Source organism: Entelurus aequoreus, linkage group LG08 (assembly GCF_033978785.1).
Source record: "Entelurus aequoreus isolate RoL-2023_Sb linkage group LG08, RoL_Eaeq_v1.1, whole genome shotgun sequence".
NCBI lineage: Eukaryota > Metazoa > Chordata > Actinopteri > Syngnathiformes > Syngnathidae > Entelurus > Entelurus aequoreus.
The window spans coordinates 69,952,419-69,968,084 of record NC_084738.1 but is presented as its reverse complement, the minus strand read 5'-3'; the positions used below and the strand labels follow the sequence as shown (position 1 = coordinate 69,968,084).

General features: G+C 36.0%; 1 protein-coding gene across 3 annotated transcripts in view; it reads left to right on the top strand.

Moving 5' to 3' along the window:
• The first annotated feature begins 237 nt into the window (after positions 1–237).
• LOC133656245 (alpha-N-acetylgalactosaminide alpha-2,6-sialyltransferase 1-like) overlaps positions 238–15,666 on the top strand; it is a 45,963-nt gene continuing 30,534 nt past the window's right edge. For 2 of the 3 annotated variants that reach the window (XR_009827116.1, XM_062057191.1), the window contains exons 1-4: positions 12,116–12,857; positions 14,245–14,335; positions 14,402–14,527; positions 14,614–14,776. Coding sequence is in view for 2 of the 3 variants with exons in the window: in XM_062057191.1 (XP_061913175.1) it covers positions 12,757–12,857; positions 14,245–14,335; positions 14,402–14,527; positions 14,614–14,776 (481 nt within the window). In the remaining variant the exon portion in view is untranslated. Of the gene's footprint in view, positions 291–12,115; positions 12,858–14,244; positions 14,336–14,401; positions 14,528–14,613; positions 14,777–15,666 lie in introns of those variants that run through there. The other variant, XM_062057192.1, reaches the window with a different exon arrangement.

The following is a 15,666-nucleotide window of genomic DNA, read 5'->3' as shown; positions in this document are numbered from 1 at the left end:
GCCGAGTCAAAAACTGGCGTGTGACGTCACGATTGACCTAGTTCCTCTCGCTATGCAGGGCGCGCGAAAAAAATAAACTAAAATAATTTTCCGGTTTTGTCAATGACGTCAATCCGACTCAATAGAATAACCGTATCTGTTAAAAAATTTTTTTTTTAAATAAATAAAAAATAATAATAATAATTTTAAATATATATATATATATATAAAATGGCACTTCCGGAAGTGACGCCGGCACCCGGAAGTAGCTTGTCCAGCGGCTATCTAGCGAGCTAGCACCTTCAAACCAGGTCAGTTTCTTTTATCTCGGTTGTTTTCGCTTCAAATGCTGTTATTTTTTTTTTTTAAACTTTATGTAGTTTACATGTATGAGACATTGGACGTTTGTTTTGTTGAGAAAATTACAGCTAGCTTAACGAGCTAATTAGCTTGAAATGATCAACAGGTGTTCTTTTCTGTGTGGGCACATTTTGGAACAGGACAAAACGTTGGTTTCCTCTTTTTAAAGTTTGTAAGAGAGGAGAATTTACAAACTTAATCCCTAATAAAGCTCACAGAGTCAATGTACCAAAAGAAAAAAAAAATATATATATATACCGGTATATATATATATTTATATATATATATATATATATATATATATATATATATATGTATGTATGTATGTATGTAGGTATGTGTATATATATATATATATATATATATATATATATATATATATATATATATATATATATATATATATATATATATATATATATATATATATATATATATATATACAGGGCCCGTGCAAACCCCGGAACATGAATACAAAACAACCGTCTCTGTTGACCACTTAATTTAAAAAAAAAAACGGGACAAAGAGCGTCCCTTGACGGCTCATTACGAATCGCGTACTTTTGTTTCTAAATATGGGACAGTTACCTTATTTAGGGAAAAACCGGGAATTAATCCAGTTAAAAAAACAACTTAGTTTTTTTGTCCTGATTAAGAGGAATGTTTGGACGGTGGAACGGTTGAAGTGGGTTGGAAAAATGTAGAAGGAGTAGTCGTCAGAAAAAAGGGTTTGGAAAAAAAGGGAATTCTGGGAAATTCAGGAATTTTTTGAAAATTGGAAAAATGACAGTTTGAATTTCCAGGATGAGTGGAATATGTTGAAGGTGGAATGGTTTGAATCGGTTGAAAAATGTGGAAATTGTGGATTTAAAAAAATTGACAATTAATTTCGAATGGGGAAAATATCCCTGAAAACTGGGAAATCTTGGAAATTCGAGAATTTTACAACATTTTTGAAGGAGAGCACAGAACTTGAACAGGTTGAACATTTTGGAGTTGGAACAGTTTGAATTGGATGAAACTTTGAAAAATGTTCCATTCATTTTAATGGGAATTTAATGGGAATTTTTGGGAAAATGTTAAAAGACTTGAATATTCTGAACGAGTTGAAGTGGTTGGTGTTGGAATTTTTCAAATCGGTCAAGAAATATTGAAGTAGTAACATTTTTAATTGAGAAATGGTATTAAGGAATTCCAGGAATTTCGGAAAAAACGGGAATTTTTTCCAGTTAAAAAAACAACTTTGTAATTTGTCCTGATTAAGAGGAATGTTTGGACGGTGGAACGGTTGAAGTGGGTTGAAAAATGTGGAAGGAGTAGTCGTCCGAAAAAAGGGCTTGAAAAAAATGGAATTCTGGGAAATCCAGGAAGTTTTTTGAACTAGTAAAAATTATTGTTTGAATTTCCAGGATGAGTGGAATATGTTGAAGGTGGAATGGTTTGAATCGGTTGAAAAATGTGGAAATTGTGGATTTAAAAAAAATGGACAATTAATTTCGAATGGGGAAAATATCCCTGAAAACTGGGAAATCTTGGAAATTCGAGAATTTTACAACATTTTTGAAAGAGAGCACAGAACTTGAACAGGTTGAATATTTTGGAGTTGGAACAGTTTGAATTGGATGAAACTTTGAAAAATGTTCCATTCATTTCAATGTGAATTTAATGGGAATTTTTGGGAAAATGTTAAAAGACTTGAATATTCTGAACGAGTTGAAATGGTTGGTGTTGGAATTTTTCAAATCGGTCAAGAAATATTGAAGTAGTAACATTTTTAATTGAGAAATGGTATTAAGGAATTCCAGGAATTTCGGAAAAAACAGGAATTTTTTCCAGTTCAAAAAACAACTTTGTAATTTGTCCTGATTAAGAGGAATGTTTAGACGGTGGAACGGTTGAAGTGGGTTGAAAAATGTGGAAGGAGTAGTCGTCAGAAAAAAGGGTTTGAAAAAAATGGAATTCTGGGAAATCCAGGAAGTTTTTTGAACTAGTAAAAATTATAGTTTGAATTTCCAGGATGAGTGGAATATGTTGAAGGTGGAATGGTTTGAATCGGTTGAAAAATGTGGAAATGGTGGAAGTTTGAGAAATGGCCAATTCATTTTGAATGGGGAAAATGTCCCTGAAAACTGGGAAATCTTGGAAATCCGGGAATTTAAAAAAAAAATTGTTGAAGGAGAGCACAGAACGTTGAACAGGTTGAATATTTTGGAGTTGGAACAGTTTGAATTGGATGAAACTTTGAAAAATGTCCAATTCATTTCGATGGGAATTTAATGGGAATTTCGGGAATTTTTGGGAAAATGTTAAGAGTTGAATCTTCTGAACGAGTTGAAATGGTTGGTGTTTGAATTTTTCAAATCGGTCGAGAAATATTGAAGCAGTAATATTTTTAATTGAGAAAAAAAAAAAAGAGAAAAAAATAATAATTGAGAAATGGTTTTAAGGAATTTTGGGAAAAACTGGAATTTTTTCCAGTTCAAAAAACAACTTAGTATTTTGTCCTGATTAAGAGGAATGTTTAGACGGTGGAACGGTTGAAAAATGTGGAAGGAGTAGTCGTCAGAAAAAATTGTGAAAAAAGGGTTTGGAAAAAAAGGGAATCCTAGGAAACCCAGGAATTGTTTTGAACTAGGAAAAATGATAGTTTGAATTTCCAGGATGAGTGAAATATGTTGAAGGTGGAATGGTTTGAATCGGTTGAAAAATGTGGAAATGGTGGAAGTTTGAGAAATGGCCAATTCATTTTGAATGGGGAAATTGTCCCTGAAAACTGGGAAGTCTTGGAATTCCTGGAATTTTTTAAAATTGTTGAAGGACAGCACACAATTTTGAACAGGTTGAATATTTTGGAGTTGGAACAGTTTGAATTGGATGAAAGTTTGAAAAATGTTCCATTCATTTTAATGGGAATTTTTGGGAAAATGTTAAAAGACTTGAATATTCTGAACGAGTTGAAATGGTTGGTGTTGGAATTTTTCAAATCGGTCAAGAAATATTGAAGTAGTAACATTTTTAATTGAGAAATGGTATTAAGGAATTCCAGGAATTTTGGAAAAACCGGGAATTTTTTCCAGTTCAAAAAACAACTTAGTATTTTGTCCTGATTAAGAGGAATGTTTAGACGGTGGAACGGTTGAAGTGGGTTGGAAAATGTGGAAGGAGTAGTCGTCAGAAAAAATTGTGAAAAAATGGTTTGAAAAAAAGGGAATTCTGGGAAATCCAGGAATTTTTTTTAACTAGGCAAAAATGATAGTTTGAATTTCCAGGATGAGTGGAGTATGTTGAAGGTGGAATGGTTTGAATCGGTTGAAAAATGTGGAAATGGTGGCAGTTTGAGAAATGGCCAATTCATTTTGAATGGGGAAAATGTCCCTGAAAACTGGGAAGTCTTGGAATTCCTGGAATTTTTTAAAATTGTTGAAGGACAGCACACCATTTTGAACAGGTTGAATATTTTGGAGTTGGAACAGTTTGAATTGGATGAAACTTTGAAAAATGTTCCATTCATTTTAATGGGAATTTTTGGGAAAATGTTAAAAGACTTGAATATTCTGAACGAGTTGAAATGGTTGGTGTTGGAATTTTTTAAATCGGTCGAGAAATATTGAAGTAGTAACATTTTTAATTGAGAAATGGTTTTAAGGAATTTCAGAAAAAAATGGATTTTTTTCCAGTTCAAAAAACAACTTTGTATTTTGTCCTGATTAAGAGGAATGTTTGGACGGTGGAACGGTTGAAGTGGGTTGGAAAATGTGGAAGGAGTAGTCGTCAGAAAAAAGGGTTTGAAAAAAAGAGAATTCTGGGAATTCCTGGAATTTTTTTTAACTTGGAAACATGATAGTTTGAATATTCAGGATGAGTGAAATATGTTGAAGGTAGAACGGTTTGAATCTGTTGAAAAATGTGGAAATGGTGGAAGTTTGAAAAATGGCCAATTCATTTTAAATGGGAAAATGTCCCAGAAAAAATTTGGGAATTCCGGGGAAAGAGGATTTTTTTTTTAATGGTAAAAAACTTGAATGTTCTGAATGGTTGGTGTTGGAATTTTTCAAAACGGTCGAGAAATGTTTAAGTAGTAACATTTTTAATTGAGAAATGGTATAACGGAATTCCTGGAATTTGGGGAAAACCGGGAATTTTTCCAGTTAAAAAAACATCTCAGTTGTTTGTCCAGATTAAGAGGGACGATTTGACCATGGAATGATTCAAGTGGGTTGAAAAATGTGGGAGGAGTAGTCGACAGAAAAAAGGGGGAAAATAGGGTTGGGAAAATTGGGAATCCTGGAAATTCCTGGAATTTTTTTGAAATTGTAAAAACGATAGTTAGAATGTCTAGCATATGTTGAAGGTGGAATGGTTTGAATCGGTTGAAAAATGTGGAAATTGCGGAAGTTTGAAAAATGGCCAATTCATTTTGAATGGGGAAAATGTCCCTGAAAACTGTGAAGTCTTGGAAATCCTGGAATTTTTTTAAATTGTTGAAGGAGAGCACATAATTTTGAACAGTTGGAATATTTTGGAGTTGTAACAGTTTGAATTGGATGAAACTTTGAAAAATGTCCCATTCATTTCAATGGGAATTTCATGGAAATTGGGGAATTTTTGGGAAAATGTTAAAAGACTTGAATATTCTGAACGAGTTGAAATGGTTGGTGTTGGAATTTTTTCAAATCGGCCGAGAAATATTGAAGTAGTAACATTTTTAATTGAGAAATGGTATTAAGGAATTCCAGGTATTTCGGAAAAACCGGGAATTTTTTCCAGTTCAAAGAACAACTTTGTATTTTGTCCTGATTAAGAGGAATGTTTGGACGGTGGAACGCTTGAAGTGGGTTGAAAAATGTGAAAGGAGTAGTTGTCAGAAAAAAGGGTTTGAAGAAAGGGGAATTCCTTGAATTTTTTTGAACTAGGAACAATGATAGTTTGAATATCCAGGATGAGTGAAATATGTTGAAGGTGGAATGGTTTGAATCTGTTAAAAAATGTGAAAATGGTGGAAGTTTGAAAAATGGCCAATTAATTTTAAATGGGAAAATGTCCCGGAAAAAAATTGGGAATTCCGGGGAAAGAGGGATTTTTTTAAAAAAATGGTAAAAAACCTGAATGTTCTGAATGGTTGGTGTTGGAATTTTTCAAAACGGTCGAGAAATGTTGAAGTAGTAACATTTTTAATTGAGAAATGGTATAACAGAATTCCTGGAATTTGGGGAAAACCGGGAATTTTTCCAGTTAAAAAAACATCTCGGTTTTTTGTCCAGATTAAAAGGGACGATTTGACCGTGTAGTTTTCAAGTGGGTTGAAAAATGTGGGAGGAGTAGTCGACAGAAAAAAGGGGGAAAATAGGGTTGGGAAAATTGGGAATCCTGGAAATTCCTGGAATTTTTTTGAAATTGTAAAAATGATAGTTAGAATGTCTAGCATATGTTGAAGGTGGAATGGTTTGAATCGGTTGAAAAATGTGGAAATTGCGGAAGTTTGAAAAATGGCCAATTCATTTTGAATGGGGAAAATGTCCCTGAAAACTGTGAAGTCTTGGAAATCCTGGAATTTTTTAAAATTGTTGAAGGAGAGCACATAATTTTGAACAGTTGGAATATTTTGGAGTTGTAACAGTTTGAATTGGATGAAACTTTGAAAAATGTCCCATTCATTTCAATGAGAATTTCATGGAAATTGGGGAATTTTTGGGAAAATGTTAAAAGACTTGAATATTCTGAACGAGTTGAAATGGTTGGTGTTGGAATTTTTTTCAAATCGGCCGAGAAATATTGAAGTAGTAACATTTTTAATTGAGAAATGGTATTAAGGAATTCCAGGTATTTCGGAAAAACCGGGAATTTTTTCCAGTTCAAAGAACAACTTTGTATTTTGTCCTGATTAAGAGGAATGTTTGGACGGTGGAACGGTTGAAGTGGGTTGAAAAATGTGAAAGGAGTAGTTGTCAGAAAAAAGGGTTTGAAGAAAGGGGAATTCCTGGAATTTTTTTGAACTAGGAACAATGATAGTTTGAATATCCAGGATGAGTGAAATATGTTGAAGGTGGAATGGTTTGAATCTGTTGAAAAATGTGAAAATGGTGGAAGTTTGAAAAATGGCCAATTAATTTGAAATGGGAAAATGTCCCGGAAAAAATTTGGGAATTCCGGGGAAAGAGGGATTTTTTTAAAAAATGGTAAAAAAACCTGAATGTTCTGAATGGTTGGTGTTGGAATTTTTCAAAACGGTCGAGAAATGTTGAAGTAGTAACATTTTTAATTGAGAAATGGTATAACGGAATTCCTGGAATTTGGGGAAAACCGGGAATTTTTCCAGTTAAAAAAACATCTCAGTTTTTTGTCCAGATTAAGAGGGACGATTTGACCGTGGAATGATTCAAGTGGGTTGAAAAATGTGGGAGGAGTAGTCGACAGAAAAAAGGGGGAAAATAGGGTTGGGAAAATTGGGAATCCTGGAAATTCCTGGAATTTTTTTGAAATTGTAAAAATAATAGTTAGAATGTCTAGCATATGTTGAAGGTGGAATGGTTTGAATCGGTTGAAAAATGTGGATATTGTGGAAGTTTGAAAAATGGCCAATTCATTTTGAATGGGGGAAATGTCCCTGAAAACTGTGAAGTCTTGGAAATCCTGGAATTTTTTTAAATTGTTGAAGGAGAGCACATCATTTTGAACAGTCGGAATATTTTGGAGTTGGAACAGTTTGAATTGGATGAAACTTTGAAAAATGTCCCATTCATTTCAATGGGAATTTCATGGAAATTGGGGAATTTTGGGGAAAATGTTAAAAGACTTGAATATTCTGAACGAGTTGAAATGGTTGGTGTTGGAATTTTTTTCAAATCGGCCGAGAAATATTGAAGTAGTAACATTTTTAATTGAGAAATGGTATTAAGGAATTCCAGGTATTTCGGAAAAACCGGGAATTTTTTCCAGTTCAAAGAACAACTTTGTATTTTGTCCTGATTAAGAGGAATGTTTGGACGGTCGAACGGTTGAAGTGGGTTGAAAAATGTGAAAGGAGTAGTTGTCAGAAAAAAGGGTTTGAAGAAAGGGGAATTCCTGGAATTTTTTTGAACTAGGAACAATGATAGTTTGAATATCCAGGATGAGTTAAATATGTTGAAGGTGGAATGGTTTGAATCTGTTGAAAAATGTGGAAATGGTGGAAGTTTGAAAAATGGCCAATTAATTTTAAATGGGAAAATGTCCCGGAAAAAATTTGGGAATTCCGGGAAAAGAGGGATTTTTTTTTTAAATGGTAAAAAACCTGAATGTTCTGAATGGTTGGTGTTGGAATTTTTCAAAACGGTCGAGAAATGTTGAAGTAGTAACATTTTTAATTGAGAAATGGTATAACGGAATTCCTGGAATTTGGGGAAAACCGGGAATTTTTCCAGTTCAAAAAACATCTCGGTTTTTTGTCCAGATTAAGAGGGACGATTTGACCGTGGAATGATTCAAGTGGGTTGAAAAATGTGGGAGGAGTAGTCGACAGAAAAAAGGGGGAAAATAGGGTTGGGAAAATTGGGAATCCTGGAAATTCCTGGAATTTTTTTGAAATTGTAAAAACGATAGTTAGAATGTCTAGCATATGTTGAAGGTGGAATGGTTTGAATCGGTTGAAAAATGTGGAAATTGTGGAAGTTTGAAAAATGGCCAATTCATTTTGAATGGGGAAAATGTCCCTGAAAACTGTGAAGTCTTGGAAATCCTGGAATTTTTTAAAATTGTTGAAGGAGAGCACATCATTTTGAACAGTTGGAATATTTTGGAGTTGGAACAGTTTGAATTGGATGAAACTTTGAAAAATGTCCCATTCATTTCAATGTGAATTCCATGGAAATTGGGGAATTTTTGGGAAAATGTTAAAAGACTTGAATATTCTGAACGAGTTGAAATGGTTGGTGTTGGAATTTTTTCAAATCGGCCGAGAAATATTGAAGTAGTAACATTTTTAATTGAGAAATGGTATTAAGGAATTCCAGGTATTTCGGAAAAACCGGGAATTTTTTCCAGTTCAAAGAACAACTTTGTATTTTGTCCTGATTAAGAGGAATGTTTGGACGGTGGAACGGTTGAAGTGGGTTGAAAAATGTGAAAGGAGTAGTTGTCAGAAAAAAGGGTTTGAAGAAAGGGGAATTCCTGGAATTTTTTTGAACTAGGAACAATGATAGTTTGAATATCCAGGATGAGTGAAATATGTTGAAGGTGGAATGGTTTGAATCTGTTGAAAAATGTGGAAATGGTGGAAGTTTGAAAAATGGCCAATTAATTTTAAATGGGAAAATGTCCCGGAAAAAATTTGGGAATTCCGGGAAAAGAGGGATTTTTTTTTTTAAATGGTAAAAAACCTGAATGTTCTGAATGGTTGGTGTTGGAATTTTTCAAAACGGTCGAGAAATGTTGAAGTAGTAACATTTTTAATTGAGAAATGGTATAACGGAATTCCTGGAATTTGGGGAAAACCGGGAATTTTTCCAGTTCAAAAAACATCTCGGTTTTTTGTCCAGATTAAGAGGGACGATTTGACCGTGGAATGATTCAAGTGGGTTGAAAAATGTGGGAGGAGTAGTCGACAGAAAAAAGGGGGAAAATAGGGTTGGGAAAATTGGGAATCCTGGAAATTCCTGGAATTTTTTTGAAATTGTAAAAACGATAGTTAGAATGTCTAGCATATGTTGAAGGTGGAATGGTTTGAATCGGTTGAAAAATGTGGAAATTGTGGAAGTTTGAAAAATGGCCAATTCATTTTGAATGGGGAAAATGTCCCTGAAAACTGTGAAGTCTTGGAAATCCTGGAATTTTTTAAAATTGTTGAAGGAGAGCACATCATTTTGAACAGTTGGAATATTTTGGAGTTGGAACAGTTTGAATTGGATGAAACTTTGAAAAATGTCCCATTCATTTCAATGTGAATTCCATGGAAATTGGGGAATTTTTGGGAAAATGTTAAAAGACTTGAATATTCTGAACGAGTTGAAATGGTTGGTGTTGGAATTTTTTCAAATCGGCCGAGAAATATTGAAGTAGTAACATTTTTAATTGAGAAATGGTATTAAGGAATTCCAGGTATTTCGGAAAAACCGGGAATTTTTTCCAGTTCAAAGAACAACTTTGTATTTTGTCCTGATTAAGAGGAATGTTTGGACGGTGGAACGGTTGAAGTGGGTTGAAAAATGTGAAAGGAGTAGTTGTCAGAAAAAAGGGTTTGAAGAAAGGGGAATTCCTGGAATTTTTTTGAACTAGGAACAATGATAGTTTGAATATCCAGGATGAGTGAAATATGTTGAAGGTGGAATGGTTTGAATCTGTTGAAAAATGTGGAAATGGTGGAAGTTTGAAAAATGGCCAATTAATTTTAAATGGGAAAATGTCCCGGAAAAAATTTGGGAATTCCGGGAAAAGAGGGATTTTTTTTAAAAATGGTAAAAAAACCCTGAAAAATCTGAATGGTTGGTGTTGGAATTTTTCAAAACAGTCGAGAAATGTTGAAGTAGTAACATTTTTAATTGAGAAATGGTATAACGTAATTCCTGGAATTTGGGGAAAACCGGGAATTTTTCCAGTTCAAAAAACATCTCGGTTTTTTGTCCAGATTAAGAGGGACGATTTGACCGTGGAATGATTCAAGTGGGTTGAAAAATGTGGGAGGGGTAGTCGACAGAAAAAAGGGGGAAAATAGGGTTGGGAAAATTGGGAATCCTGGAAATTCCTGGAATTTTTTTGAAATTGTAAAAATGATAGTTAGAATGTCTAGTATATGTTGAAGGTGGAATGGTTTGAATCGGTTGAAAAATGTGGAAATTGTGGAAGTTTGAAAAATGGCCAATTAATTTTAAATGGGAAAATGTCCCGGAAAAAATTTGGGAATTCCGGGGAAAGAGGGATTTTTTTTTAAAATGGTAAAAAACCTGAATGTTCTGAATGGTTGGTGTTGGAATTTTTCAAAACGGTCGAGAAATGTTGAAGTAGTAACATTTTTAATTGAGAAATGGTATAACGTAATTCCTGGAATTTGGGGAAAACCGGGAATTTTTCCAGTTAGAAAAACATCTCAGTTTTTTGTCCAGATTAAGAGGGACGATTTGACTGTGGAATGATTCAAGTGGGTTGAAAAATGTGGGAGGAGTAATCGACAGAAAAAAGGGGGAAAATAGGGTTGGGAAAATTGGGAATCCTGGAAATTCCTGGAATTTTTTTGAAATTGTAAAAACTATAGTTAGAATGTCTAGCATATGTTGAAGGTGGAATGGTTTGAATCGGTTGAAAAATGTGGATATTGTGGAAGTTTGAAAAATGGCCAATTCATTTTGAATGGGGGAAATGTCCCTGAAAACTGTGAAGTCTTGGAAATCCTGGAATTTTTTTAAATTGTTGAAGGAGAGCACATCATTTTGAACAGTCGGAATATTTTGGAGTTGGAACAGTTTGAATTGGATGAAACTTTGAAAAAAGTCCCATTCATTTCAATGGGAATTTCATGGAAATTGGGGAATTTTGGGGAAAATGTTAAAAGACTTGAATATTCTGAACGAGTTGAAATGGTTGGTGTTGGAATTTTTTTCAAATCGGCCGAGAAATATTGAAGTAGTAACATTTTTAATTGAGAAATGGTATTAAGGAATTCCAGGTATTTCGGAAAAACCGGGAATTTTTTCCAGTTCAAAGAACAACTTTGTATTTTTTCCTGATTAAGAGGAATGTTTGGACGGTGGAACGGTTGAAGTGGGTTGAAAAATGTGAAAGGAGTAGTTGTCAGAAAAAAGGGTTTGAAGAAAGTGGAATTCCTGGAGTTTTTTTGAACTAGGAACAATGATAGTTTGAATATCCAGGATGAGTGAAATATGTTGAAGGTGGAATGGTTTGAATCTGTTGAAAAATGTGGAAATGGTGGAAGTTTGAAAAATGGCCAATTAATTTTAAATGGGAAAATGTCCCGGAAAAAATTTGGGAATTCCGGGAAAAGAGGGATTTTTTTTTAAAAAATGGTAAAAAACCTGAATGTTCTGAATGGTTGGTGTTGGAATTTTTCAAAACGGTCGAGAAATGTTGAAGTAGTAATATTTTTAATTGAGAAATGGTATAACGGAATTCCTGGAATTTGGGGAAAACCGGGAATTTTTCCAGTTCGAAAAACATCTCGGTTTTTTGTCCAGATTAAGAGGGACGATTTGACCGTGGAATGATTCAAGTGGGTTGAAAAATGTGGGAGGAGTAGTCGACAGAAAAAAGGGGGAAAATAGGGTTGGGAAAATTGGGAATCCTGGAAATTCCTGGAATTTTTTTGAAATCGTAAAAACGATAGTTAGAATGTCTAGCATATGTTGAAGGTGGAATGGTTTGAATCGGTTGAAAAATGTGGAAATTGCGGAAGTTTGAAAAATGTCCAATTAATTTTAAATGGGAAAATGTCCCGGAAAAAATTTGGGAATTCCGTGGAAAGAGGAATTTTTTTTAAATGGTAAAAAACTTGAATGTTCTGAATGGTTGGTGTTGGAATTTTTCAAAACGGTCGAGAAATGTTGAAGTAGTAACATTTTTAATTGAGAAATGGTATAACGGAATTCCTGGAATTTGGGGAAAACCGGGAATTTTTCCAGTTTAAAAAACATCTCGGTTTTTTGTCCAGATTAAGAGGGACGATTTGACCGTGGAATGATTCAAGTGGGTTGAAAAATGTGGGAGGAGTAGTCGACAGAAAAAAGGGGGAAAATAGGGTTGGGAAAATTGGGAATCCTGGAAATTCCTGGAATTTTTTTGAAATTGTAAAAATGATAGTTAGAATGTCTAGCATATGTCGAAGGTGGAATGGCTTGAATCGGTTGAAAAATGGGGAAATTGTGGAAGTTTGAAAAATGGCCAATTCATTTTGAATGGGGGAATAATGTCCCGGAAAACCTGGAATTCTGGGAAATCTGGGAATTTTTTGGAATTTTTCAAGGGAAAGCCCGCGATTCCCGAATAGGCTGAACAGTTTGAAGTTGGAACGGTTCGAATCGGTTGACAAAAGTGCAAGGAAGAGTGTGCCAAAATCTGGAGAAGGAGAAGAAGAATACATTGATTTGCATTTTGGTGTAGAAAACCATAATGTGTGAATGCTTTGGAGCATTCACACATTATGACATAATAAATATTGGAGCATAAAAATCTAGTATGTGCCCTATATCTGACAACTTGACATTCAAGCTCACCGCACTGCCATCAGGGGAGAGATTTAAGGTCACCTAAGAAAGTGTTTCTATCCGTGCACCATTAGGATATTGAGTGCCAAAAAAGTGTTGCATTCTAATTAATTTTATCAGGAATGATAATGGTGTGGGTGTGCATAGAGGCACTGCCTTGTGACAGGTGTCACCAGGTGTCACATCCAGTCCTCTCGGCCAGGTGCAAGGTGAGCCGCCCTCGTCTTCAGCCATGGCCTGCCACACGTTCAGGATTTGGAATTTGCTGCTTGTCCTCCTGCTCGCGGTTGTGGTTTTTGTCGTGTATCAGTCAGAATTGTCCTTTGACATCAGGTAAGGATCCTTTTTTTTGTTGCTCCAATTAGGGCTAGATACTGTAGGTAAGGCGTGTCCAAAGTGCGTCCTGGCAGCCTTTTTTTTTTTTTTGCAATCCGCAGTTTGTTTTTACTAGTCTGTGATAAGGGATGTCCAATAATGGCTTTTTGCCGATATTCCGATATTGTCCAACTCTTTAATTACCGATACCGATATATACAGTCGTGGAATTAACACATTATTGTTATGTCATGAAAAATACAATCATGTGTGCTTACGGACTGTATCCCTGCAGACTGAATTGATCTATATTGATATATAATGTATATATTGTGTTTTTTATGTTGATTTAATAAAAAATAAAAACAATATTTTTTTTTTTTTTTAATTTAAATTTCTTGTGCGGCCCAGTACAAATCGGTCCACGGATCGGTACCGGGCCACGGCCCGGTGGTTGGGGACCACTGCTCTAAGGTACAGCCCCACGCGCTCCTCTATTTATTCAGGAGTTCCCTAGTTAAAATCACTGACGCTGCCTCTAAAAGGAGTAGTCACACATATTTGCAAAGCTGCTCCTGTACGCACAATACGTGACGGAATGTGCTGGGGGCGTTGTGATCGCCTTGTCTCTGCTTCGTCTGCGTGCAGTCGTCTCATCTTCGTTGAGGTGCTTGAAGTCCTTGGCTGTTAGCGGGCTAAAACAAAGAAAACATCTGCGGCGAGGCCCCCCCCCCCTCATATGCCGTGGAAGATAACAAGTTGTGTGCCCTTGCACGAAGCAGAAAAGAGCACAATAGATAATAACTATAGCAACAGCCTTTAAGCTTAAGAGTTGTGTGATAACTTATGTATAATTATTCTAACACATAGTAACTAATTAGATTACTACAGTAACTAATTAGATGACCATAGTAACTAGTATATCATGCAAAAGTGCAGATTCCAACCATTGAAATACTTTATATAGTTCAAGACTTACGGCCATTGGAAAACATCAATGGTAGCTATAGTTTCCATCTTAAAGATCTAAAAAATTTATTTGGAAATGTCCGGCGGGCCAGATTGAAAAGCTTAACGGGCCGCATGCGGCCCCCGGGCCTTAATTTGCCCAGGTCTACTTTATAGTAACTAGTCAAGTTGAACTTTTAAAATGAAAGAAGTAGTTTTGTGTCCTGTGCTTGATAACCTTTTTGCCGGGCAACGTACACTTCAGAACTCACTAACACGCTAACACTGGCGAGCTACTTAAATGCTATGAACAAAATACACATCAACTTTCTCTCGATTACAAACATTCTACCCCGATTCAACCCAAATTGGTCCGGAATGCTGCACTTTGTGAAAAGTTTGGACACCCTTGCTGGAGCTTATTCATTCTTTCCACATTCTTTTCTCCTGTCTTTAGTCCACCTACCTGGACCACTTTCTCAAGGAAATTGGATCTGGTCATGGCGGGCCGTTGGTCCGAGACGAATTCCACCGGCCGGGCTCAGAAGGTAAGCTCCACGGTATTCAGTGAAGCAAAGTACGACTCAACGGTGACCTCCACGCGCCCCACATAGGTGGAAAGTGAGCAAGGGACCAATCCCGAGACCCCCATGCCCATCCTGCTGCCACAAAACTTCTCAAAGTCTCCAGTGTGGGATTTTGACGACGTTTACAACCAGGATGCTGCACCCAGACAGTCGGTAAGAGAGAAGAAGAGAAGTGACTGAATTGAATCATTTAACAACTAAACGGGCGGGCATTTAAAAAATTTTTTTTTTTTACCTAGACGTGCCAACAATCCCTCAGGAATTCCCAGGATGAGAGCTTCCGGAAGGGATTCCTTCCCAACATTCGCTTGTTCCTGCACAAAGACAACATCAACATGAGCGAGTGGAACAGACTGTCCCACTTTAACAGTCCCTATGGCTTCATGGGCTTCACTTACGACGGTACGTATGTACCCCTTTAGGGGGCGCTCTGCGATGCCTGCGATGATACTAAGTTAGCATTTACCTTATTGATGTGATAGCCACAAGTAGCTTCCCCGGTGGACAAAACAATCTTCGAACGTCGCTAATTGTTCCTTTTCTTAAAGGCCTACTGAAAGCCACTACTACCGACCACGCAGTCTGATAGTTTATATATCAATGATGAAATCTTAAAGGGAAACTTCGGTTTTTTTCAACCTGGGCCCTGTTTTCATAATTTTTTCTGTATATGTGAGTGCTGGATAAAACATTTTTTGAGGTCGCGCCAGTATTGAGCAGGGCAGGCAGCCTCCAGCCCAGCTAACGCTCGTACACAGGGCAACTGGCTCTCGTCAAAATTCGGCCTATAAACATGCATTTTTTTCACACTGACAGGCTCAGATAGTTACAATGAGTGTCCGACAACATACTAGAAAGGAGAAATTAACGTATGTCTCTACCTTTAGCTGGAGATCGCTGTTTGTTGTGAGCTGTGTCCAAATCTCACCACGCTACAAATCTCGTTCCGAAATCTCGCGATAACTCGCGACAAAACACCGGTGGAAAAACAGTTACCTGACTGAGGTGAAGAGAGACGACCGAAGTGATTTTGTATTGGACTAAGTTACCGAAGACTGTTAGTTTAGTTTTATAGAAAAGGATAAAAGTAAAACAATGGTAACTGTTTTTCCACCGGTGTTTTGTCGCGAGTTATCGCGAGATTTCGGAACGAGATTTGTAGCGTGGTGAGATTTGGACACAGCTCACAACAAACAGCGATCTCCAGCTAAAGGTAGAGACATACGTTAATTTCTCCTTTCTAGTATGTTGTCGGACACTCATTGTAACTATCTGAGCCTGTCAGTGTGAAA